This window comes from Felis catus, chromosome A3 (assembly GCF_018350175.1).
Source record: "Felis catus isolate Fca126 chromosome A3, F.catus_Fca126_mat1.0, whole genome shotgun sequence".
Classification (NCBI taxonomy): Eukaryota; Metazoa; Chordata; class Mammalia; order Carnivora; family Felidae; genus Felis; species Felis catus.
In genome coordinates, this window is record NC_058370.1 from 188,078 (window position 1) to 212,484 (window position 24,407).

Genomic DNA, 24,407 nt, shown 5'->3' on the forward strand with positions numbered 1-24,407 from the left:
CGAAAGGGACCTCGTGGCTCTGTGCTCAGATCCACTGGCAGTACTTTCTTTAACGCTGCCTCCCCTCACCAGCCCCAGCCACCCTGGGGCCTGTCCTCTTCTGCCACCTTGATGCCACGTGTCCCTTTGTGAGCCACCTGCAGAGCTACCCAGTAAGCTTTGCGACACTCCTCCCACTCTTCCTCTCACTTCAGCCCGACCTCACGTGTGCCTTTCTGAATGAGCTTTGAGCAGCAGACCCTTCCTCTGAACCTAGCCTTGCAAGCCACCCCGTTTATGTAACGACTACAAGCATCGCTGCCATGGAGGAGAGGGCTTGCCACCAGCCTCACAACCTTGACCCTGGCTTCAAATTACAGAGGTCCCACCGCTCTCCTTGACCCTCTCCCCACTGTCAGGGGTCACGCCTTCCCTATACTCCACCCTGTCTTGTCTCCTGTATGTCTCACCTGTCACCAGGATGATGTCTTAACTGGCCTCCTGCCTGCTTTCTCACCACCCCTCCCTGTTCTCTTCCAAGTGGTCTTCCTAAAGCACAGTCTGATCACGTCAGCCCTCTGTTTTCCTACCTAGCCATGAGACCCATCTGCTTGGCTCTCCAGGATCATTCCCTGCCCGTTCCATGTCCACTCCACCATCCATATACCATCAAGATTAATCTTCACAGGGTGTCACGCTAAGCACTTTATGTGGATTATTTCCGTGAAGTGGATACTAGTAAGATCTCTGAGAATGACGAGAGCAGTCCCTGACACTGGAAGCTCACCTGGCGCTCACAGCAAGGCCATGTGTTCTCCCGTTGGACCCAGACAACCTTGCAGAGGAGCTCCATTATGATACAGTGAGACAAAACGTCGTAACTGTGCCCAAGCACAGACCGAAACAAGGCCCCTGTGTCACCCACAGAATCTCAAATATATTCTGTCCCAACCAATACCAGTGACCCCTGCTCCTTCATCACTTACAGATGAGCCTCCCCCTGCCCTGCCCTCCTAACACGTATCTCTGAGATGCCTCTGCTTCCTGACAGCATCCAATCCACTCACAGTTTCCCCATCTGTAAAATGGAGGTGTCAGCGCCTTGCAAAGGCCACCGGACCAACCTACAGTTGGCTGAGCTTGTCTTTCTTCTTCCAGTGTGCAGGATGTTACCATGGGGAGCTGTGGGGTGTCCCTGACAGGTGTTGGGAAGGCTTACTGAAGGGTATGCACTTGGGATGGGTGATTTGTGGGCCACTCGTGCTTAGCATACCTACAGGAGGAGTCCCCTGGCACAGGGAAGGTCACGTAGAGGCCTGAGGCAGGGGTGAACCTGGGTACTTGTGGCTGGAGCCACAGGCAGTGGGTTGTGTTATCTTCAAAGTACAGTACTAATACTTCCTTTGGCTGAGGTAGCTTTAAAAATGTTTTTATTGTGGTGATATAGAGAGAGCATAACATTTATCATTCGAGCCACTTTTAAGTGCACAGTTCAGCGGCATTAAGTGCATTTTAAGGGTTGTGCAACCATCACCACTATCCATCCCCAGAATTTTTTCATCATCCCTAACTGAAATGTGCCCAGAAACTCTGAAACTGTGACCAAGATGGACTGGACTTGCCCTCGTGCCTGAAACAACCAAGAAATGGACAAATACGTGTAGCAACAGTTCTCAGAACCTGGACGTTGTGCAACAAACCTCAGTGACTCCTGAGAGATGAGAAACCAAAGGGCTGAGCCCTTACAATTGCCCCATCTCACCGCTGTGAGAGTCTTCAGCCTGCAGTGGCCGGGAGGAGGGCATCCCAAGCGGAGCCGGGAGGACGCCCTGAGCTGAGGAGACGAAACTGAGAATGCAGGGAGACCAAGGTAACTAGAGGTCCCAGGGCAGACTACAGGTGGGGAGAAAGATACATAGAGGACTTGGGGACCTGCAGCAGGTCCCCATCAAGTGTTCAGTTAGAGAACTAATCAGCACACGTGTGTGCAGAGACAACCCAAGGCCAGGGAAGGAACTGTCCAAAAGGGTTAGAGGTGACACTGCCCACAGTTGAGCGGGGCAGAAAGTAACGTCGGTTACCAGCAGCCACACTGGAAAACCTCTTGGTCTCTGGAACAGTGAGAAGAGTACACAGGAGGATCTTGCCTCAGGAGTGAGTCAGAGCTCCCCGCAGACCCGTCACTGATCAGACCCCTCCTAACATATCAGAGAAAGATCTGAAAGATCAAAATGCGTCCTGGCCACTGTGTCCAGGAGCAAAGCTCAAGAATATTCACGAGAAACAAAATGTCCAACACTCAACAAGATAAAATTCACAATGTCTGGTATCCACTCTGGAATTGTGAGGAATGTAAATTTAATTTTTTAATGTTGATTTAATTTTGAGTGGAATAGGGGCAGAGGGAGGGAGACACAGAATCCGAAGCAGCCTCCAGGCTCCGTCCGAGCTGTCAGCACAGAGCCCAACGCGGGGCTCGAACTCATGAACCACGAGATCACAACCTGAACAGAAGCCAGAAACTTAACCGACTGAACCACCCAGGCACTCCTAGAATTGTCAGGAATATAAAGACGAGGCATAATGAGGAGTTAAGTGCAGACACAGAGCTTACCTAAAAAGACCCAAATATAACCTCTAGGAATAAAACTTGCAATGTCTGAGTTGAGAAATACATTTCATTCTCTGTCTCTCTCTGTCCCAAAAATAAATAAATAAATAAATAAATAAATAAATAAATAAAAGTTGAAAAAAAAATTAAAAAGGGGCGCCTGGGTGGCGCAGTCGGTTGAGCGTCCGACTTCAGCCAGGTCGCGATCTCGCGGTCCGTGAGTTCGAGCCCCGTGTCGGGCTCTGGGCTGATGGCTCGGAGCCTGGAGCCTGTTTCCGATTCTGTGTCTCCCTCTCTCTCTGCCCCTCCCCCGTTCATGCTCTGTCTCTCTCTGTCCCAAAAATAAATTAAAAAAAAAAAAAAAAAAACGTTGAGAAATACAGTGGATGGTATTAGTGGCAGACTGGATGTTGCTAAAGAAAGGACTGAAGACACAGCAATAAGAACTCTCCCAAATAAAAAGTGAAAAGAGAATAGACGAACAGCACCAATGGCAATTGTGGGGTGACTTCGCGTGTCCTGAAATACATGTAATTAGTGTCCCAGAAAGAAGGAAAGACACGATGGGATAGGAAAAAATAACTTAGAAAGTAAAGGCTGAAAATTTTCCAAATCTGTTGACAACTATACACCTCAATGAACCCCAAGCACAGGAACATGAAGGAAACTAGCAAGGCACAGTATAATCAAATTGCTCAAACCCAATGATGAAGAGAGAAAAAAAAATTAAACTCCCAGATAACAAAGACACGTTATAAACAAAGAAGTACAGACGAGGATGATGGCAGGTCACAAGATGCCACAAGGCGTCGCCCCTGCACAGCTGTTGTGTTGAAAGCATCCACACTCTCCTCCAAAAAGGGCAAAAGGGCACAAAGGGCAAAAACTATTTTCCTGAGCCATTTGTGGCCAGCAAGTGGAACTTACCAGTTTCAGACACACCTTACGGCTTCTCTGCTACTTGTGCTGTGCAGGTGAGTGCACTTTGAGGTTATCTGAAAGTGCTGGTGAACCCCAATGTATTCATAGATGTAAAATGATTGAGAAGGGGGTCTAAAAATAATTTGTCATCTTAAAACAAACCACCTTAATAAAAAATTAGTAATGTGTGGGCACAGGGAAGAGGTCTGATGAAGACCGATGCTGAAGTTTATATATCTGCTTGGCTAGGATGTGGTGCCCAGAAGTTTGGGTAAAGAGTCTAGATGCCTGACAGGATGTTTTAGATGTGATTAACATTTAAATCAGGGGCGCCCAGGTGGCTCAGTTGGTTTAACGTCCAAATCTTGATTTCAGCTCAGGTGAGGACAGTGCAGAGCCTGCTTGAGATTCTGTCTCTCCCTCTCTCTCTGCCCCTCCCCCGCTTGTGCTCATGCGCTCTGCGCGCGCTCTCTCTCTCTCTCAAATAAATATAAACATTAAAAAATTAAAAAAAAACATTTAAATCAACAAACATTGAGTAAAGCAAACTACCCTCCATAATGTGGGGTGGGTCTTATCCAAGCACTTGAGGCCCTAAGAGCAAAGACTGGGATTCCCCAGGGAAGAAGGAATTCTGCCTCCAGATGGCCTTTGGACACCAAACTACAGCATCAACTCTTCCTGGTCTCCAGTCTGCCACCTGTCCTGCAGATTTCAGACTTAGCCACTGCAATTGAGTGAGCAGATTCCATAAAATAAATCCCCTCCCCACCCCAGTTCTAGATAGATAGATAGATAGATAGATGATAGATAGATACATACATGCATACATACATAGATGATGGATGATAGATGATAAATAACATGAAGAAGCAGTGTCAGCCCAGGGTCCAGAGCCCTGCCTCCAGGGCACCTGGGGTGGAAGCTTCCTGAGGAGCGGACAGCCACATTTCCTAAGCTATGAGTCCTAGGGTTCAAGGGTCTCCTCCCCCTTTGCCAGCCCCTCCGACTGTCCTCCCTGGCTCCTGTGACTTACGAGAGGAAAGGCATCAGGGGAAAGCATGGGTGGGCAGTAGCCTTGGAGAAGGAAGGCCGGTCTGGAAAGACCAAACTTCAGAACTTCTGAATGCAGCTGTTGGCAGGCCAGACCAGTTGCTAACAGCGGTGACAGCAGCAGATGTATTCAATCCTCGGGCACCAGGTGAGAGGTACCTAGACTTGGAGGGCCCTGGGGGGTGGCTGGCACCTAACAGAGGCAGATCTTGGAGCTGGAGTGATGACTGGTATAAATGGGGAGATGCAGGGAAGGGGAGGTGGGTTCAAGGGTGTCCTCAGAGTGTCAGGGGATAGTGCATGACCTGTGGCCTGGGCTAACCCTTTCCACCTTCCTCCTCCCCTCCTTCAGTAGCATGTGCTGTGGACCCCTTTACAGAGAAGAAAACCGAAGCACAGAAGTGGCATGCTCAAGGTTCCCAGGTGTGAGATGGCCTCTGACTCAAACAAAGCTGCTGCCAGTGCTACTATGTCAGAAACCGGGAGCCCCCACAAAGGGGACTTGCCCAGCACCTCTAACTGTCGTCCACGCAGTTGCCTTTTGCAGACATGCTTCCTGCCCACCCCCCACCCAACAGAGCACACATCCTGTATTTGGCCCTTTCTCCTCACTTGGTCTCCTAGGCTCTGTACTTGGCTGGTGAGGGAGGTAGCTAGAGACCCTCTGATGGGACATCTGGTTGAACCTACCCCAGGGAACTGGACATCTCCCTCAGGCCACACCAGTTCTGACCCTCAACCTTGGCCAGAATAGCACAGGGACTCTGTGTGACATTCCATCTAAACAGTTTACATGCTTGAGCGATGTTTGGAGATCACCAGTCCTGACCCAGGGCTTCAAAATGCAGGGTGGTGACAGCAGCCCCTCCCCCCATACCAGTAGCCACCCAGGGGTGCCCTAGGACCATTGAAAGCTTCCCCAGGACACTTTGAGCATGGTAGGGTGGCAAATGGATGGTGTCTGGATCAGAATTCTGTGGGCATGGAGTGAGCCTTGAGGCCTGAAGCAGACCACCATCATCATGAGCCCCTGCCACTGATGCCTCTGACACAGCTTTCCAGGGACCCTGAGCTGGTGGGGAGCGGGGGCATTCAAATGCTTCAGCTGTTTCAGAATGACCAGGTCCCCACCGTGGTGAATGCACATGTCTCAAGTCTTCATATGCCCCTCCTTCTGTACTTACTAGGAAACTGTAGCACAGAGAGTCAACTTGTCAGGGGCTACTCAATGCGAGATGTGGTCCCTAACCTATGGCCACCGGAGTATCATATTCATAGGACACTTTGGGACTGTGAGCTGAGAAGTCTCCCCACTGCTCAAGAGTGTGGGAGGGCTGTGGATCAGGAGAAAGATCCCCCGCCAATCCCGTCACCGCACATGCACACATAATTTCTCAAACAATGTCAAGGGGTTCCAAACTCCAAAAAGGCCCCCACAGATTCAGCTCTACAAGAAGGAAATGCGCTTGGGGGTCTCTCCCCGTGATCCCAGACCTGCTTCCAGGGCCCCCCTCAGACCTGAGCTCAGCAGAAATCACACAGAGGGCCAGCACACGGGATAGGGTCAGGCAGCCAGCTGTCATACCCTCTGGGAACAACATGAGGGTAAGAGGTCCTCCAGGGAGGGTACAAGCGTGGTGATGGCTAGGGAATGATCAGGAATATTCTGGAGATTGTGGTCCCAGTACAAGGACCACACCTTAGTTCTTTCTGCTATGGACTGAAAATGTATACATGGGAAGAAACTGCCTTTAGGAGTGTAGGAAACAGATCTTGGATAAGCCTAACTGCCCTGTGGGAAAGCACTGGCTGGCACAGTGACAGTGAATCATCCAGGCAGGCCAGCCCAGGCTGATGGGGGCAAGGAGAGGTCCCCTCGGGGACAGGGTATACCTTGCTCAGCCCCATAGGCAGGAGGAGCCATAGGAGTGCTGGAGAACCCCCTCCACCTCAAGGAGGGCTTCAGAGTCTGTCCAGTCCCAGCTACCTTAGGGAATGGTCAGAGCATCCTGGAAGGCAATGGTATCTGCCAATACGACTCTCCAGAGACTGGGGGACCTATCTGTCCATGCTGTGCCTGGACAGATTCTTCCTGGTGGCTCCTTCTCTGTCCACTGGCCTGGGGATCATAGTAGCTCCTTCTCCTGTGGCTCCTCTGTGCCCACTGGGTCTGACTGCTACATGGGGTTCAGCTGAGCTGGCACCCCTTCCTCTTCTTGAAGAGGACAGACCCCAGGGACCAGAGGGCTGGTGTAAATCCTGGCAACATAGCCAGTCCTCTGTGTGACCCTGAGCAGCTTCGTGGGCCTCAGCCTTCTGGTGTATATGACAGGGACAATCCTAGTGCCTGCACCACAGTCGTTGACAAGAGGTGGGTTTGTCATTACTTCTCTCCTGTACCTGCTCAGGGCTGATCCAGGTAGGGTTTTATGTGGGGTGACTCAGCTGTGACTGAGCCCTTCTATGTTTGGTGCCTGATGGTGTCTTGGATTATCGAGCTCTGTGTGGGGATGCAAGCAGTGGCCCTGGGAGGCGTGTTGGAGGACTTACAAGCTCTTCTGCTTGTTCACAATGCAGCAGGTGAGCCTTGGGTGGACTCCTTACCATCTTTAGTCACAAACAGCACCAGGTTTCTCCTCTGCTGTTTTGACAACTGCCACAGAGAGAGCCATGACAGAATTAAACACGAGGAAAACATTTTTGACAGTGTGTGAAAGACACGGGCAGAAATGTGTCCAACTTGGCAGAAGGTACCCAGTGAGCAGAGATGGGTGGATCCAACGAGGGGGTCCATTGGCATGGGGCTGGGGAGGGAGCTGCACCTGTGTCCTCCACATCCACTTCCAGGATCCTGTGTGAGAAGCAGGGTTGCTCTGTGGGCTCCCCTGCCCCTCCCCCTTGGCCCCTCATCCTGGAAGCGGGAGGCTTGGGGATGGCCCCACAGGGCTGAGACTGCACCAGCTCCTCTGATTCTTTGGGGCTCCAGGTGTGCCCCTAAGACCTATACTGGCTCAAGAAGCTACTGGGGGTGTGAGCAACCCTCAGAGCCAGAACCAGCCCAAATAGATACCTCAGTGGGAGGACCTCCCTTGGAGTTCAGTAGTCACTGAGTCCACCCCGTCCCCTGTGGTAGGCAGGGCATGGCTGATGCCACCATACATGCATCCCTGCACAGCTGGATGTAGCCCTAATACTCGCCTGTTCTTCATCAAGTCATACGTTGGCCTCATTAGGGCAGCACCCCTGGGTGGCCCCGTCTGGGGGGCACACACGACCCGACCGGTGCTCCATGGTAACATCCACATCCATGTGGCACCACAGACACTGTGGCCCCTCTTGGTAGCTTCCACGTGGCCACGATCTCTTCGGCTGGATGAATCAGGACAGGCAGCTAATGAGGATTGGCATCTTGCTGGGCCCAGGGAGGCTCAGGCTAGGAGCAGCAGATGGGCTGTTGTGGTCGCTTGGGTACATGTCCTGTGGCCTGTGGAACATCCAAGTGGAGACCCAGAAGGTTCTAGAACTGGGAAAAGCAGACTTGGAAAGCAGTGTGGGAGTAGTCTGCACATGGCAGACATGAGCGGTAGGGATGTTGATTCGGGGAAGGAGAGAGGCCAGGATGCGGACTGGGGCAGCCTCTGTGGAGCACACAGGAGGACAGCACACAGCAGATGCAGGGTGGGGCAGAAACCAAGAACAGGCTAGGGGAGAGGCCCCGTGGCCAAAGGCAGATGAGAAGAGGGACCAGTGGAGGACGGGAGGAGGGAGCCATAGACGTTGCCCAAAGAAAAGAGGCCAGGCCTCAGAGGCCTGCACGCTGTAGACACTGAAAGGAAAGAGAGAAAGACAAGGACAGTGTGGAGTGGGGTGGGAAGGGGGGTTGGGGGTACAGCGAAGGCCCAAGCGCAGCTGCCCTCCAAACACACCAAATGCCCCCAGGTGTCCTGGACCCTGTCTGATTCAGACAGTGGTTGGAAATGAGGCTCAGAATTTCTAAAAATTTTCCTTCATCATGTCAGGTGGGAGCTCCAGGTTGGCCTTCAAGGCCAGATTCCCAAGGAGGTCAAAAGGTGTGGACAGTTCAGGCTGAAACTCCAAACCTAAGTCTCACCCTGTGAGAGCTAGAGCTCCACCTGACATCAAAGTGTGAAAATGGTGAGGCGCCACTGCAAGGCCAAAAAGCCAAGCGCAAGAGCTTAAGCAAAGAAGAAGGAGGAAGAGGAGGAGGAGGGAGAAGAAGGAAAAGAGAAGAGAAGAGGAGAAGGAGGAGGAGGAATGAGGGGAGGAAGGAGAAGGAGGAAAGAGAAGGAGAAGAGTTCGTTCCCTGCATAACTGGGAAATGCGAGGATGGGCAACCTTCAGGTATGGCTGGACCAGGAGCTCTGAAAAGATTAGAGAGTTCTCTCATCCCCTCCCTTCCACCTCCACCTTTCTCTTTCCATTTCTCGACTCTATCTCCCTCCAGAATGTCCAGACTCTCTCCTACTGCAGCTGGCTTCCTCCTTGTGGCCAGGAGAGGTGGTCTGTGGCAACCCCTATTCCACCCCTCAACCCCACCACCCCTGCCACCCCACCCTGTCTGACAACCCCTACAGGAAGACTTCTGTCCAAGCCCAGGAGAAAGTTCTGCTCTGCACATACCCAGTCACGTGGGAAGAGGCAGAGCACAGTGACTTAGACCTCCTAGAACCGCCCCTTAGGGGAAGGATGTTGGTTCCACATTAGGGTCCCAAGAAGAGACCACGGGTGGAAGAGGCCACCCACCCACCCACCCAGCCACTCCCCAGGAAGGTGACTCATTAGGGCTCTCAGGGACACAGACCGCCGGCACAGTACAGACCGCTCCCACACAGTCAGAGTGGACTTTTATTAGGAAATCACCCTGCAAACACACCGAGAAGTGCTGTGCTGTGGGTTCCACGCATTTCCTGAGGAAGGGGGTCACAGTTTCGGAGCTGTCGGAGGAGCAGGGAGCCTGTGAGCGGGGACTGCTCGGTGCTGCCTGTGGCCAGCACTCCTTCACAGCAGCATGACTCAGCCATCAAGAACCAGCACACAGACGCAACACAAGAAACACGCCAGAGCACACACATCTGCGCTACACTTAAATAAATAATAAATACAGAATTCCACTTGCTGTTGTCCGTGCCTGAAACAAAAGGAACCGAAGGGATGAAGAAAACCAAAAAGTCTTTCTTTCCATTGGACCAGGGGGAAAACATCCCCAAATTATCAAAATTCCTCAGTTACAAAATACTCTTTAAAAAATTCCATTATTAAAAGAATAAATAACAAAATATATAAAAAATAACTTGGTTGCATCAAAATTATAAGAAGACTTCTATATATAGAAGTTATAGCAAGATTTTTTTGTGGCCTATCTCTTGTCAAATAGTCAATTTTGCTTTGATTTCATCTGTTTCCCTCTCATGGTGTCCTGGTGTGGGGTCTAGTTGAAACAGTACAAAATTAATAAATAAAAATGTTAAATAAATAGCAAATGTTAACACAAGAGGTTGTGAATATAAATACTTACATCTTGACAAAATTAAATAATGTACAGAATAATTAAACTAACTACTTTTTTTTTTTCTTCCAGGAAGTGCAATTTCTCTACTTTTAAATACTAACTTGGAATTGCAGTCACAACCGATTTGGACTCTATTTACACGTTAGGAACATTGTGTTTAACACATTATATTAAAATTTTTTTTCGCGTCTTGAATGGATCTAAAAAGAAGTGAAACCTTGGTGGTCTCCTCATTAGGGATTTATCCCCTGACCTTGCTGATGCCACCTCCACCCCAGTCAAGCTCGGCCACGACCCAGGTAAAGCGGCAGTGACGGGTCACAGGCATGAGTGGACGCACAGACAGCCAGAGACCCTGGCCCTGACCCAGACCTGGGTCTGAAGGCGGCAGCCCCGAGGGGGAGCGTGACCCCAAGCCTGCACGTGTCTGTGCGGGCTTGGGGTGCCAGCTGCCCCTGGAAGTGAGGTGCTTTAATGTGGAACTTCCAGGGGTTCCCAGGTTAGAGTCCTCAAGTTGGCCATGGGCTGCAGGTCTGTTTCTAACCCTCTGGAACAGTGCTTTATTCCATCCTTAAGACAAAACTGAGTTAAATGAAAACAGAAAACACACTTGCCACATTGACCTCACTGAGCAGACGTGTGCCCAGGGGCACATGCTCCAGGCTGACACTGTCACACGCACCACCCGCCCCGTGCCCACGGCTACCCTCCCAGCCTCGACAGACAAAGGAATACTGTGGTTGCAAACTCCAAAACTTCCCTGAGAACCTTGTCCATGAGCTTTCACTGGAGACTTTGAGCTGCTCTTCAGATTTCTTTCAAAAAACAAAAATAAATCACTTTGTAATACTTCATGCCCTGCCCTGCATTCGTGTGGGGAGGTCAAGGCCTCCAGCCTGGCAAGTGCAACGAGAAAGACACTGATTTCCAGGCACCCCTGTGGATAAGCCCAACTGAGGCCTCCCTGGGCTGCCAACTGGAAGTCACTGGGAGTTGGGACTCCCCACTGCGGGGGCAGGGCAAGGGAGGTAAGCGCGGGAGCCAAGTTGGGCTGCCCCGGATGTCCCGATTGGCGGGGTGGCTCTGGAGCGATGGGGTCTAGACCTGGATGCCCCTCACAGCCCGTTTGATGCTCTCCAGGAGGTCCTTGTTCTCGGGGTTCTGGTAGCACTCCTGGTTGGAGTACATGTCAGTGAGGGTGCTCACGTAGGCATCGAAATTCTGCTCACATATTGGCTCCTGGAGAACAGAACCAGGTTAGCAAGCTCCATCCACACGGTGTGTCCCGTGATTTTCAGAAGCCACAGAAGCCTGTGGCAGGACATCAAACCCATCTCCTCACACCTACTAGGGCCACCACTGGCACCCTTGGGCTGAAACAACCATGAGCATCCTGCTGTGGATTCATAAGCTCTTCGGGACAGCTGGAACCACTGTGGCCAGCAGCCTGTCGGGCAGAGCACCTGCCCTTCTGGCAGGACCCCAGAGGTAGAGGTGTGCCCCGCCCTCCTTGCCCTCCCCAGAGTCCTGGCGGGGGGTGGGGGGCCAGTCAGCCACAGGCTCCCTGGCGTGCCTACAGGGCCACATACTGCTTACCATGTGCGGAAGGCGGATGTTGGCGAGACTTTGGATGAGGGCCTGGCTCAGGCCCGACAGCTCCAGAAACAGGGCTTCATTCTGCTCCTCAATGAGCTTGTTCTCCTCTTCGATATTCTTCAGGCTCTTCTCCATGGAGGAGATCTGCACCAGACCAAGGTGGGAAATGCCTCCTGTCATGGGGGCCCCATGAACCATATCATGTCCTCCTGGGACACACCCAGCATGCTAACTGTGCCACATCTGCTGTCTTTCTGGGAGAAGGCAAAGACGTAGGGACTCTGGTCCCTGGATGGAGGAGGGGACACAGTGACTCAGCCAGGAGTGGTGTGGGACCATGGCTTTCTATGCCACATCTGTCCTACGGGGGCAGAGAGGAACACAGACTCTGAGCACCCTGGGCTCAAATCCCAGCCCACCACTAGCCGTGCAGTTAACCTCGCCATGTTTCTTCTTCCTTGTCTGTAATAGGAATACTGCACGCACTTTGTGGGGTGTCTGGCTGCCTTTGGGTTTTCTCCCCACCAGAAAGGCCAACAAAGTGCCTTAATAAAGCTGTGGAAGACAGCCACTCCTAGCTGAGTGGAGCCAGTCAATGACTCCTCCAGCACACCCTGAGAGTGACAGTGGCAGCAGGGCTACGGGTCATGGGCAGTCCGGCCTACCCGGAGCAGCTCAAGCGATCAGGTGAGTCTCAGGGTCTGCATAACCCTATGCAGACATTCACAGCCAGCATGGGGAAGGTGGGAAACCTTCCCTGGGGCCCGATCTGGAGAAGACTTGCTTGGGAGGGCAGCCCCCAACCTGAACGCATCTTAAGGAGGCCTCAGGGCAGAGGCAAGTTCACATGACATGTGTGACACATTAAGCTGTCCCCAGATAGAGACAGGTAAGCTGCCTTTTAGAAAGCTATGGATCAGGTAGAGTGCTTTCCTCCAACCACGTGGCTGGGAAACACCATGCTTCGTCACCTGGTGACAAATCTTTGGCTTAAAACACTTGGGAGTAGGAGTTAGGGGCCTGCCTTCTCTCTGCCTGAGCCTTCGGCAGAGCACATGACACAAAACTCCCTCTAGAGGAAAGGGGCCTCTCGGTCCTTCCAAATGGATGCCGATAAATAAAAAGGTGGAAATCAGCAAAAAGGGAGAAATCAGAGGTGCTGCCCCAAGGGTACACTCTGAGAAGGGAGGGAGCAGTGAGGGACAGAGGGTGGCAGTCACACAGTGATATGTCTCGGCACCCAGAGACGCCCCACACTCCTCTGCTTCTACTGCCTGGGAACCTGGGGAAAGTGCTGCAGAATGAAAATCCTTCCTAATCTCCATGGGCTGATGCTCTGTTTACACAGGAGGTCAGCGTGAAAGCCTGTTTTCCAGTGGAGGAAGGAACAGAGGAACAAGACATGTAGAGCTCCAACGTGTCACACTGCAGCCTCTGGGAAGGAGCCTCACCACCTTCCCATCTGTCCTTCCTGCCCTCGGATCCTGCAGGGCCCAGTACCTCCTTGTCCCTCTGCCCCTCAAGCCATAGGGGACACAGCTATGTGTGGCCACTCCTTCTGTGCTCCAGGTTCTGCTCCAGCCCCCTACTCAACAGCTAAGGACAGGGCACTGTCTTCTTTTCGGAATAAGGCTTTCGCTGCATTTTTTCCTGATGACAAATGTTCATTTTGGGGAAATCAGAGAGATGACAAATACCCTTAAAGAAATGTGTAACTCTATCACATGGCAACAGTGGCTCTTTCTGGGTCAGGCTCCTCCTCATACAAATGTCTTTACCTCACAACAACCTCACAGAGTTGACTCCTATTTTTCTCTTCACTCCACCAGCAAGGACGTCAAGACGCAGATTGTCAACGGGTTTTCCAGGTCACTCGGCTGGCGTATGGCAGTACTGTGGTAGAGGCAGGCTCCAGCCAGACCCCCAGAACCCACCTGGTGGTGCTACTCCTACTGTGTAGTACTGTGGTGCTACTCCTACAGGGCTAGCAGCCAACTCTGATGGCACCAGTAACCCTGATGGGACCCCCGGAGGGCCACCTGAAGACCCCTTACCGCTGGAAGAACAGCCAGTGCGGGCGGGTGTGGCATGTTCTGAGTCTCGCTGAGCGCTACGCCCATCAGCTCAGCTTGGCAGCAAGTTTGATAAGGGGCTCAGTTTTCCTGCCTCACTGAAGCGCAGGCTGAGGACCAGGACCTCTCCGGTGGGGAGGGAGAGGGCGTACGTGCAGGTGGGCAGCACCACCCACCTGGGACTGCAGCTGTACCATGGCAGCCTCCATCTCCGAGTTGGACTCGTTCAGGTCGCGAATCTCCTGGTTCAGCTGCTTGATCTCTTCATCGTTTTCCAGAACTGCCCCAGAGAGAAACCTTGGTTGTGGCCCTCAGCTTTGCGCCCAGGCCAGCAGGTGGGAGTGCAGTGGAGGCCTGTTTTCTAGGGAGGACTAGGGAGCCCGTCCAAGCAGAGGCAACCTGCCTGGCTCGGTGGGCAGCTCGTATCCCACTTTTGTGCTGGAAAAGTCGATCTTGGAGACTAGCAGCCGTGTGTCTACATTTTTCCCCCTGACCCTGGGGCACGGATAGGAGAGTATAAATCTTTGGCAAGTGTTAATTGCCAAGATAAAGACGGAAGTTTTCCAGGTGGTGCTGAATTTCCTCAGCTTCCCTCTTCGTTGACACTAACTGAGTTCACGAATCCACAAACCCTGAGAGCGTGGCTTCTGATGCCGCCATCGGGGTTCTCTGATGCCACCACTTGTCAATACCCAGGTTAGAGCAAGCATGGCCACTTGAGGGCCAGGATCCCAGACTTGAGGCGACCAGGGGTCCAGAGCTAGGTTGGGAGACCCGTCAACTCAAGTAAGCAGTCTGTCTCCACCACGACTCACTCTAGGAGGGGCCTTGTCTCCCTACTACCCCCTCCCGCCAGTACCTGCTCACTCACCCATGTCACAGACATCGCTCGGAGGAACTGCAGGAGGGACACCTTACCATCACTCGTCTTGAACTTCGTGCTGAGAACCTCATCCCCTGAGACTTTTCCCTTCTTTCCAGCAAAGGTTGCTCTGGGACAGCCAGATAAGCTGGAAGCAAAGGTCACACCAAAAACCAGTCCGAGGTCACATACCAAGGGCCAGTCTGTGATGACACATCACAATGAAAGCCAAGTCCTCATTGGCTGGCAGCCTTGTAGGACCCTGGTTGGAACTTTCTCATTCGTCTCCTCTTGCCACCTGCTCCCCGGCTCCGGCCGCCAAGCTTCCACACCCCTTATTCAGTAGCCCAGGCCTTTCCCAGCTTAGGCCCTAAAGGCTTATCCCCAGATTGCCTGGGCCAAGCTCCTCACCCCCTTCTCAGAGAGGCCTCCCTCCCTCCTCCCTGCCACTATCCTCCCCCACAGCATCTATCCTCTTGGCCACACTGCAATATCTTACTCATTTGTTTGGTTATAGTCTGTCCCTCACTTGGCCCAAATCAACTCTTGTTCTCTGCTCTCCTGAGCCTGGTATTTGGTGGACTCTAAGTCAAAGCTTGTGGAACGAATGAGTTCATTAATCTTTAGGTGGAAAGACAGGGACGGAACAAAAGAAAGAGAAGGTTTCTGATGAACAGTGTAGTGACCCCTGCACCTTGGCCAATACCTCAGCTGCCTGGCACACAGAGGAATAGAATGGGGGAGGCAAGCCGTCCCCAGGCCTGGGGCAGGTGTTGGGGGCAAATGAGAGCCCAGGCAAGGAGGGGTCTTGCCGCCATGTCCCTTCCACAGCAGGCAGACGTGGGCCCAAAGTTCAAAGAAGAGACCCCAGCAGGAGGGGCCAGCTTTTCATGAGAAGCCGGCAGCCTGTGTCGAGAATCCACACACGAGACTCAGTGCTCCACTCACTCTTGCTGGAGGGACTCCACGTGCTCCACGTGGAGCAGCCACATGGGGTGCCACATGTCACAAACACCATGATCTGATACTAACAGATTTTCTATGGCTTCCTCCAGTCGGCTACCAATCCGGGCCTTGCTTTTCCCTGGAGAAACTATAGGCCACAACTGAGCCCTTCCTGAGTCTGGTCCTTCCTGAAGAACCTTGCCCACATGCCCAAGGCCAGGGTCCCTATGAAATGCGAGCCGTGCAGGGCAGTTACCTCCGGTGGGTGAGGAAGCTACCGTTGGCATGACCGGAGCCATCACAGCCTGGAGTGGGGCAGGTGGGCCCTTCGTTCTTCAGTGACTTCCAGGAGAACGGTGAGCCATTAAGAGAACCCTCTTTCTGCCTCCGAGCGGCCAGCGGGCAGCCAGATGCACTTCTGTGTGAAGCATATTTGCCGCTGATGTGACCGAGCCCCACACAGCCTGGCACAGGGCACCTGGCACAAAGAGGTCAGAGGTGAGCACTGAGCACTAGATGGGGGAGGTGAAGCCCAGAGACTCTCCCATACCAGACACTGAGACTGCTGGGGGCTCCTGGATGAACTACCACGTTTGGAGTGATTCCTGAAGCCACAAGTCAGAACCTGGGCCTTCCCAACCAGATGTGAAGGCAACAGGGATCACGTTCCCTCTCCAGCCTCACCCTCACGCCTCCTGCATAGTTGGAAGGTCAGCAGCAACCTTCTCTGGAAGGAGAAGCTACCTTCCCTGAAAGGAGAAGCTACCTTCTCTGGAAGCAGCTACCTTCTCTGGAAGGAGACGCTACCTTCTCTGGAAGCAGCTACCTTCTCTGGAAGGAGAAGCTACCTTCTCTGGAAGCAGCTACCTTCTCTGGAAGGAGCCATGATGCCCCTGTGCCCTGGGATGTCTCTCAGGGGCCTCTGGGTCCACACCTAGACCTCTTGCTGCCACATCACTTCTATATCACCCCAGCCATGTGTAGTGAAGTGAAGGTGTCAGATGAAACCATCCAGAGGCCACTCCCTGGGAGATCGCACCAAGCACAGAGCCTGGGGGCCTGGGCGGTCACAGAAGTCCCAAGAGTGCCCTGAACCAGGCAGCGCGGGGACAGCAGGGGCTCCATCACCCCACAGCATCCCAGAATGAGACTGTCATGCCATGATGTCCATGGATGTCCCCACATCCGAAATGTGTGTTCTGGAAGGAAGAACACAGGCCACAGTGCTCATTCAAGAAAGACTCAGTTCAGACATTCCATAATGACTCCTGCCAAGCTGTTGCAGAACAGGGAGAGAATCCTCCTGGGAAATAGCAAATGCCCCAGGAATGGTTGAAGTAACTTGAGAAAAGGTTCAGAGCAAATCCCCCTCATGCTGCCATTGGAAGGAGTGCACCACAGAAAACTGGCTGGAGCAGGGGGCTCTGGGCATCCACTCTCATGGGATCCAGGCGGGACCTGGGCCAGGAGCTCCCTGCAATGCCTTCTGAGCACCGACATTTCAGAATCATGGTATCTGAGCTCAGGACCACCTAGGAACCAACAACTGACTGGGGACAACATCCTCCACCTATAAGTTCTGTTTTCTCCCCTGCAACAAATGAGACCCATGTAATTTCCCATCTGTTACCCACTTTTTATAAGCCACAGACCTGGCAAACACACAGGGCCCTGAAAGGGGACACATGGCCCCAGTTTACAGAGATGGGGTTCCTTGGGGTGGGGAAGTCAGAGGCACAAAGCCTTCAGGAGGGCAAGGGTCGTTTCGGGGCTCCTGCTCCAGCAGGTGAGGGGATGGGGCCTCGTTGCCCAGAAGTTGTCCCCATACTCGGGCGTCACTTCCAAGGTGGCCACTGCAGACATTTTCCCAGCCTCCTTTGCCTGGATCCAGCCCCACTTGTCTCCTCTCCTGGTGCCCACCCCTCTCTTCCTCATCCCAGCCACGTGGGCCTCAGACATGTGGAATGGCCACCGATCCGGTCCAAGTTCATCTCAGCCATCAGTCCAGAGTGGAGACACTGACAAGGGCCTTGGAAGGACCCCGGGGACGTTCCATTCTATCTCTGCCCCTCGCACCTGGACACCTCTCTGCTGTGGGGTCCCAGGGACACCGGGGCCAGGTGCTCTGAAAGTGCCTGTGAGCACCTGCCATCACAAGATCAAAGGCCAAATGAGAGGCAGCCCTTCACAGTTACAACACACAGTTGAATCTAAATTCCTTTTTCCAACTTTGTTTGCAAAACTCTAACCCTCCTCATCACGAATGACTCCCTGGAATTTATTCGTAGTGAGTATTTCGGACATGTGGGTGGTAACACCACTTCTCTGTCCCTCCACAACCAGTGTCCAAATCTTCGGAGCTGTCGGGTGACCTCACATTAAGGTGTGTGTGGAGTGCCAAGTCAGGCAGCTTCTGTACTTGCCAGGTAGGCCGGTGGTAGGGCACAGGAGCTCTGTGCCACCAGGGTCCCAGGGTCAGAGGCACATCTCTTTTGTCAGATGTCAGTGTGGCTGGGGATAGTGCAGGGGTGGGGTGGGGGAGGGGGCACGGCAGGGGCGGGGAGGGCTCTCCACAGGCGATAGGCGTTGAGCTCCTAACCCTACACTGGAACACCCACAGACTTTTACGGCCAGTTATTTAGTTTTGGCAAAGGGATTTAGCAGAATGTGCTGACATGACTTAATCTCAAACGGTGCAGACACAAGATGTCATAAAGGGAACTCTTCCTCCAGCAGCCTCCATAATCCCATCTAGCACGCGCTCACGAAATCCCGTCACGCAGCAGGACCTGATGCCCCGGTTAAAGTTTCTGCTGCAGTCTGCATTTGTTTAAAGATGATAGTCAATTATAAATACAGTTAAAGTTTATGGCTGGGGAGGAGGCCCTATAAAATGGAGGTGCTGAATAGGCGCCCCTCCCCCCCACCGCCTTGCCATGAAGCCATTAGGAACTTCAGCCATCCTGTAAATGCTGACCTGCTTCTAAGTCATATTCTCCACTTGGCTGAAAAAATCTTGTTTTTTAAAAAGCAAAGTTGACAGCACATTAGGAGGAGGAAACCCATTTTTCCCAGTTAATTTGAAAAATGCTGATCTTGATTTTAATCATTTGCAAATGCAGCACAATTCACTTATCATATCCTTACAGCAGGACCCTTGCTAAATCCATAGCAGCTTGCATTTATATGATCGCAGGCAAATTCCTGGCTTCTCAGAAAGATAAATACTCTTTATCCAGCCTGGCATTTAGTAGGCTGCATTCAGGACACCAATATCCACAAATTTTGTGTTTTTGATTTAGCATTCATTATAGTTTCATTGTAAAAAATAAATTAAATAAACCAGCCACAGCCTTTTACCACCGAACAGCTGGTGGAGCCGGCCCCTTTGAAGGATGTGACGCTGGTCAATCAGACCTCTCCTCCTGTGGCCAAGCAGATGTTTGGGCGCAGCTGGGGTGAGCTCCGAGCTGAAGCTCCAAGGAGGAGCAACCTGTCCAGGTTGCTTCCCTCTGTAGGGGCGAGCATCCAGTTGTTCTTGGCCCAAAGGTAACACGCAATCAGGACAGACCCGCTTTCTGTGGACCTGCCTGGCTCTGCCCTGACCAAGCCGGCTCCAAGGCCCGGTGCCACAACACAGCCAGAACCATTCCCTTCTACTCCTCAACTGGCAAGGGGACCCACTGCCTGCTTCGTCCAGTTTTGGCTCTGAAAGTCCTGGGCAAATCGAATGGTGGGTCAGTCTGTTAGCCATACCTGCAAGTGGGGGCTTTGGGGGCAAGTTTCTTTCTGGAAGGATAAGCTTGCAACGATACAGGCGCCTACCAAGTGGGGCACTCACAGGTTCAGAGTTCACACACAATCCCCCTGATGACACGTTAGGTACCCCCAGTGGGACAGTCTGGAGAGGGTTTCAGGGACTTCAGTCACGTAAGGCCCAGGATGTCCCCTTTCCTCCCCCACAGCAGTGTCGAGGTCCCAGTTCGGGGCGACCCTCCTGGGCTCCCTCTTTCCACACCAGCTCCCTGCAAAGGCATGTGAGTGTGCAGACACACTCGATTTGAAGACTGGTCATCTTCCTCACCCCTCCTCTCCTCCTCCTGCACCTGACCTTTCCCATCGGACCACATTTGTGCAGGTTGCAATACCCACGAGCGCCCTGTGGGGCTGCCCCATGCCCTGAGCCTACACCCGGGTGCCCCCCCCCCACCACGGTGCATGGGCAGCAGGGCCCTCTGCCTCTCCTGGCCCCATCAAACACCCCCAGAACTGAGAAGCCCACACAGGAGGGCACTGTGTGTGCCCTCAATACAAAACACGTGACCCACAGCCTCGTAGGTGTCCACATGCACAGTGGGAGGACTTCTGTAAAAATGGGCATTGTCACTGACCAGCTGTATTAATTGAAAAAGGAGTCTAGAAACAGCTTTTCAGGATCATAACACACAGGAAAATCCCAATTCTGCAAAGCAACCAAGGGCATCAGCAAGATCCCAACTTACTTCATCAGCTCAGGATCTTCCTTGTCATCCTTTGTGGGCGTCACCCTGGCTCCACTTTTCTTGGCACGAGGGCAGCCTGACAAGCTAGTTTTGAAAGAGGAACATAAGCCGTGGCCATTCCAGAACAGCAGCTTCTCACACCCATCTGCCCCTCCCCACCCCTCCAGCTCTGTGATCAGCAGCCCCAGAGGATCCCAAGGAAACTTCTGTCATCGAGCACTCTACTGGACAGTAGGGCCACGACAGCAAGTGGCACCATGAGCCCTCTCGTTCTGGCTGCTGATAGCAGCACGATCAGGCTTTGGGCACGGCAATTCAGACGACAGCGAGGAAACAGGCTGTGGTTGCCGCAACATTAATGTCTTATCTGGGGCACGGCAACTGCATCTGAGGAGGAGACCCACCCCACCCCATCCAGCCCGGCACCCCAGGCCACGGCAGCCTCACCTCCGGTGTGATGCGTAGTTCCCCGTTATGTGGCCAGAGCCGTCACAGCCGGGTGTGGGGCACCTGTGGAGGACAGCGGAGCTGGAACCAGAGCCAGTGAAGACACTTGGCCACAAAAGGACCCCCTCCGTGCTCAGCCCCGATGCAGGCCCACCCGCCTCCCTAGCACTGGTCTCACAAACAGTGTGTGCGTCCTGGCTAGCCTGCTGCCGAGACGTCCGGCCTTCAGAACTTTGCCACCCCATTTCCCCAAGGGTTCCAGGAACCCAAGATGAGAGCACATCTCCACTGCAGGAATGATAGGCTCCCGTTTCGGCTTTCTGCAGGGTTCTAGGCTGGGCTAAAAGGTTCCAGGACACACATGGGCCTTTGAACAGTGTTCAGGAAGGCAAACCTAACACTTAAGACGGGTTCATCTTCCTTGACGTGGCTAGGAGGAAGAAGGGTTGTTCTCGGGGAGGATTACCACCATCTGAGCAAAGGAATAGATATTTACTGAGCACCCATGACCCACCATCCACAGCGCTGTTCACCTAGAGGTGTGATTCTCAGTGAGTGCAGAATCTGCACAACCAGAGGCTTTTCAGGGGTGGCAGGCACTGGCCAAGGGTAAGGAGGTGGGGGTGGGGGCCACAAGACACAAAAGCCCAACTGTATGCATCCAAAATGTTTGACAAACATACCACATAGAAAGTAAAAATTCCGCTTGAATGTACAAGTATGGGTTTTCTCAAATTGTTTTTCCCTGAATGTCCGTGGAGGCAGAATGTCAGAGTGGGGAGGCGTGCCTGACTCTGCAGTGGAGTCCACCAGAACCCTCTGGAGCAGGAGCAGGTCTTCCGCTCTGCACCTGGGTCCGTGTGAGGGTGCAGCCCTGACCCCGTGGGACTTGGCAGGATCTGAGGGCTTGCATCTGGAAAGCCTGTTATTCACAGAATACTTGTCTACCGTTTCTGGTTTCAGCCTCGCACACAGAAAAAAACATGGGTGCCGAGGCTCTTCCTCAATATACAAGTGGCCCCAAAAGGGTTCTGGAGACTTGCATCAGCTGGAACAGGACATAGGTCTCTGCCTCTCAATCAGCAGAGTTCTCTGAGGCACTCAGGCCCCTGTGCTGTGCCCAAGGCTTTGTCGGCACCCTCTTCCACTGGCAAATGCAGCATCTGACATTTGGAGTGAGACAGAGGAAGCCAGCACAGCCAAAGGACTCCCGCACAGCTTTGGGCTGCCTCCCAGACCTCAGCAGGCCAACACTGCCTGTTCCGCATCAGAGGACGCTCAAAGCTGGCATGGCAACACGGAGGAGTTCAATGCCCATCTGACCTGCTCCTTCTCCAGTCCCTTGGACTTTCTCAAGGCACCCTCCTCGTCCCTGTCCTATGAGCCACACATGAGATGCCTCCCTGGCCTGCTGGCAGGCCAACCGGTCAAATCACCATTTTGTCGGATTTAGGGGTAACTCAAACCCCTTGAGGTTATGATGGCTCCTGCTCCAGGCATGTGTGGTCACACACCAACACACACACATCTAGGGCCAGGAGGTTTTTGCATTTTCATAGAAATCACACACCACCTCCATCTAGGTGGGCTTCATCCTCTCAAACAAACCCCGAACGGGTGCACCACTCCTGCTGGGATGCTTTGTGTCTCTGCATCATCTGAGGTCCCAGGGTGCGAGCTGCCGGGGTCGGCCCCCGGCTGTGGGCACCAAGTCCTTCAGGCATGTCAGGGTATGCCTCACATGACTCTCTGCTGAGGCCGAGGCCCCATTGATGCCCTGCTGCCCCCTCCTCAGCTCAGAGTGCCCTGCTGAGCACTCTCCTGGCCTGCCGAAGCCAGAGCCCTTCTCCTGCCCTCTGGAAGGCCAAGTGCAGAGAGTGAGGGTGGTGCTTCTCCTGAGTCTGTAGCAGCTCAGGTGGCTGCCTGGGCTCTGCTTCTTCTCGGCTTCAGGGAAACGTGGCAGAACTCAGGCTCAGTGCTACGGGTGGTGGCCAGGGCAGCATGGCCCCGCAGCAGCCCGGGGCCTCGATGCCCAGAAGTACAGGTCCATACTGTGGTGCGACCCCCAGTGGCACCTGTGAGTGAGGCTGGCAGGGGAGAGCATGCACGTGGGGGTGGACCCTGCCAGGCCCCAGCACACGTGGGCCTGGCGTCCCCGGGGGTCCCACTGAGGCACGCTGTCTGCAGACAGGTGGGGCACCGGCTCTCCTTGCTGAGGCCTGACTCAATGGCTTTTCCCCACAGCTGTATCCAGCAGAGGATGAGGTTCATGTGCCTGGAGAAGCAGATACCCATGCTGGGCGCTGGCAGTGTCAGCCACTCTTGCGCCCCCGGGGACCCACAGGGTCAGTGGCAGGAACCCTCCCAAACATTTGCTTCTGGGTGCATCGTCTGGGTAAGAGGAAGAGTCCTGCGTCTCTGGGACTCACTACAGCTTGGCGACGCACACCAGGTCTCGCCTCTGAGCCCCCTCCCTGACCCACAGTGGCGGGGGGGGGGGCTGTCCCCCACCTGGTCACACACCTTACAGGGTATGTGGCTGCACCCCAACTCCCCGCACACAGAGTGGGCTGAGGGGCCCAGGGCAGCTGTGTGCCCCGCCCCCGACCACACTGGGCACATGAGAAAGAAGAGTAAATGCCCCTGAGACTGGATTAAAACACGGAAAACACATCACCCGAGACTGTCGCTGCACCCAGTTACTGACAGGGAGGCCTTGCTTGCAAGGCAGTGATGTAGACGTCTGTGCCCCTCTGGGGTCAGGTCACCATCACGCACCACTGCCACAAGGCTGGTCAGGAGCAGCCTCTCCGAGATGCCCACGGGACAAGAGAAGGGAGGAGGGAGCAGAAGCACCAGCACACCGGGAACACAGTGGAGCCCCGCCACGTCCACCCAAAGCCCACGCTGTGGCCTGAGAGGGCAAAGAGTAGACTCCCACACAGAGACCTCTGGGGCCAGAGAAGAGCTTGGGAGGAGTCGGGTACCTCGGCCACCTTCCCAGACCTTGCTGACCCTTGCTGAGACTGATGCAGGACTTGTTTTCACATGGGGAAGACTTCCTGCTGCTATTTCTAAACAAGTTCAGGTTAAAGTTCCCCACAGGCTCTTAGTCTCAGAAGAGTGCTAACCCTCCCAGACGGCCACGTTTCCAGGCCCAGACCAGGCCCACGTTGTCCTTCCAGCAGCCCCGAGCACCTGCTCTGCAGGGAGAAAGGTCCACCGCGCACACATGTGTTCACACCTAGAGCTCTAAAATCATTCAGACCCTCAAACTGGAAAACCACGAAAACTAATCATAGTTAAAAAGCAAGTCGAATTGGAAAAGGAAACAGGAAAAAGGGAACGTGGGAAAGACGGTAAGAGAAGACAGGGAGGAAAGGAGGAGGGGAGCTGGGGGAAGAGGGTCCTGAGCCTGCAGGACTGATAGACTTCTGGGGCTGGACCTGGTGAATGGATGAGTAACTATGCAAATCAGCCATGATGAGCTGAGCCTCAGAAAATGTTTACATTAAAGCTGTCAACACTTAGAAGGACAGTTCTGGTGGTGAACCCTGCTCAGAGCAGAAAGCCCCATGGGTAACAATGAGCAATGACACGCCATGGCTGCCGGGACCAGATAGGCCTCCCCAGAGTGACAAAGAGGAGACTGGCAGGATAGGGACCTTCCAGAGATCTACAGCTTTCTGCCCTGTTTCTAAATCAGCTCAAGCCCCTTGGACGCCTTTGGCAATAACAGCTCCTCATCTTACAGTCTCTAGGGCCCTGGCTCCTGTCTGGTCCCAGAACAGGATGAGCCTAGATTCCGGGCCCCTCCATATGGAGAGGATGAACACCCTGGAAGAGGGAGTGACCCTCGAGGAGAAGAGTAGGGCCTCCTTCCTGAGCC

The 24,407-nt window shown here is 53.5% G+C and overlaps 1 protein-coding gene across 6 annotated transcripts in view; it reads right to left on the reverse strand.

Moving 5' to 3' along the window:
- Window positions 1–9,412: 9,412 nt before the first annotated feature.
- Window positions 9,413–24,407, reverse strand: part of MYT1 (myelin transcription factor 1) — a 71,206-nt gene continuing 56,211 nt past the window's right edge. For all 6 annotated transcript variants that reach the window (XM_011280801.4, XM_045053337.1, XM_045053338.1 and 3 more), the window contains 7 exons: window positions 20,519–20,581; window positions 20,072–20,155; window positions 15,826–16,047; window positions 14,681–14,772; window positions 13,939–14,042; window positions 11,691–11,834; window positions 9,413–11,333 (listed from right to left, as the gene is read on the reverse strand). In XM_011280801.4, coding sequence (XP_011279103.3) covers window positions 11,193–11,333; window positions 11,691–11,834; window positions 13,939–14,042; window positions 14,681–14,772; window positions 15,826–16,047; window positions 20,072–20,155; window positions 20,519–20,581 — 850 coding nt within the window. In that variant the 3' untranslated portion in view covers window positions 9,413–11,192. The remainder of the gene's footprint in view (window positions 11,334–11,690; window positions 11,835–13,938; window positions 14,043–14,680; window positions 14,773–15,825; window positions 16,048–20,071; window positions 20,156–20,518; window positions 20,582–24,407) is intronic.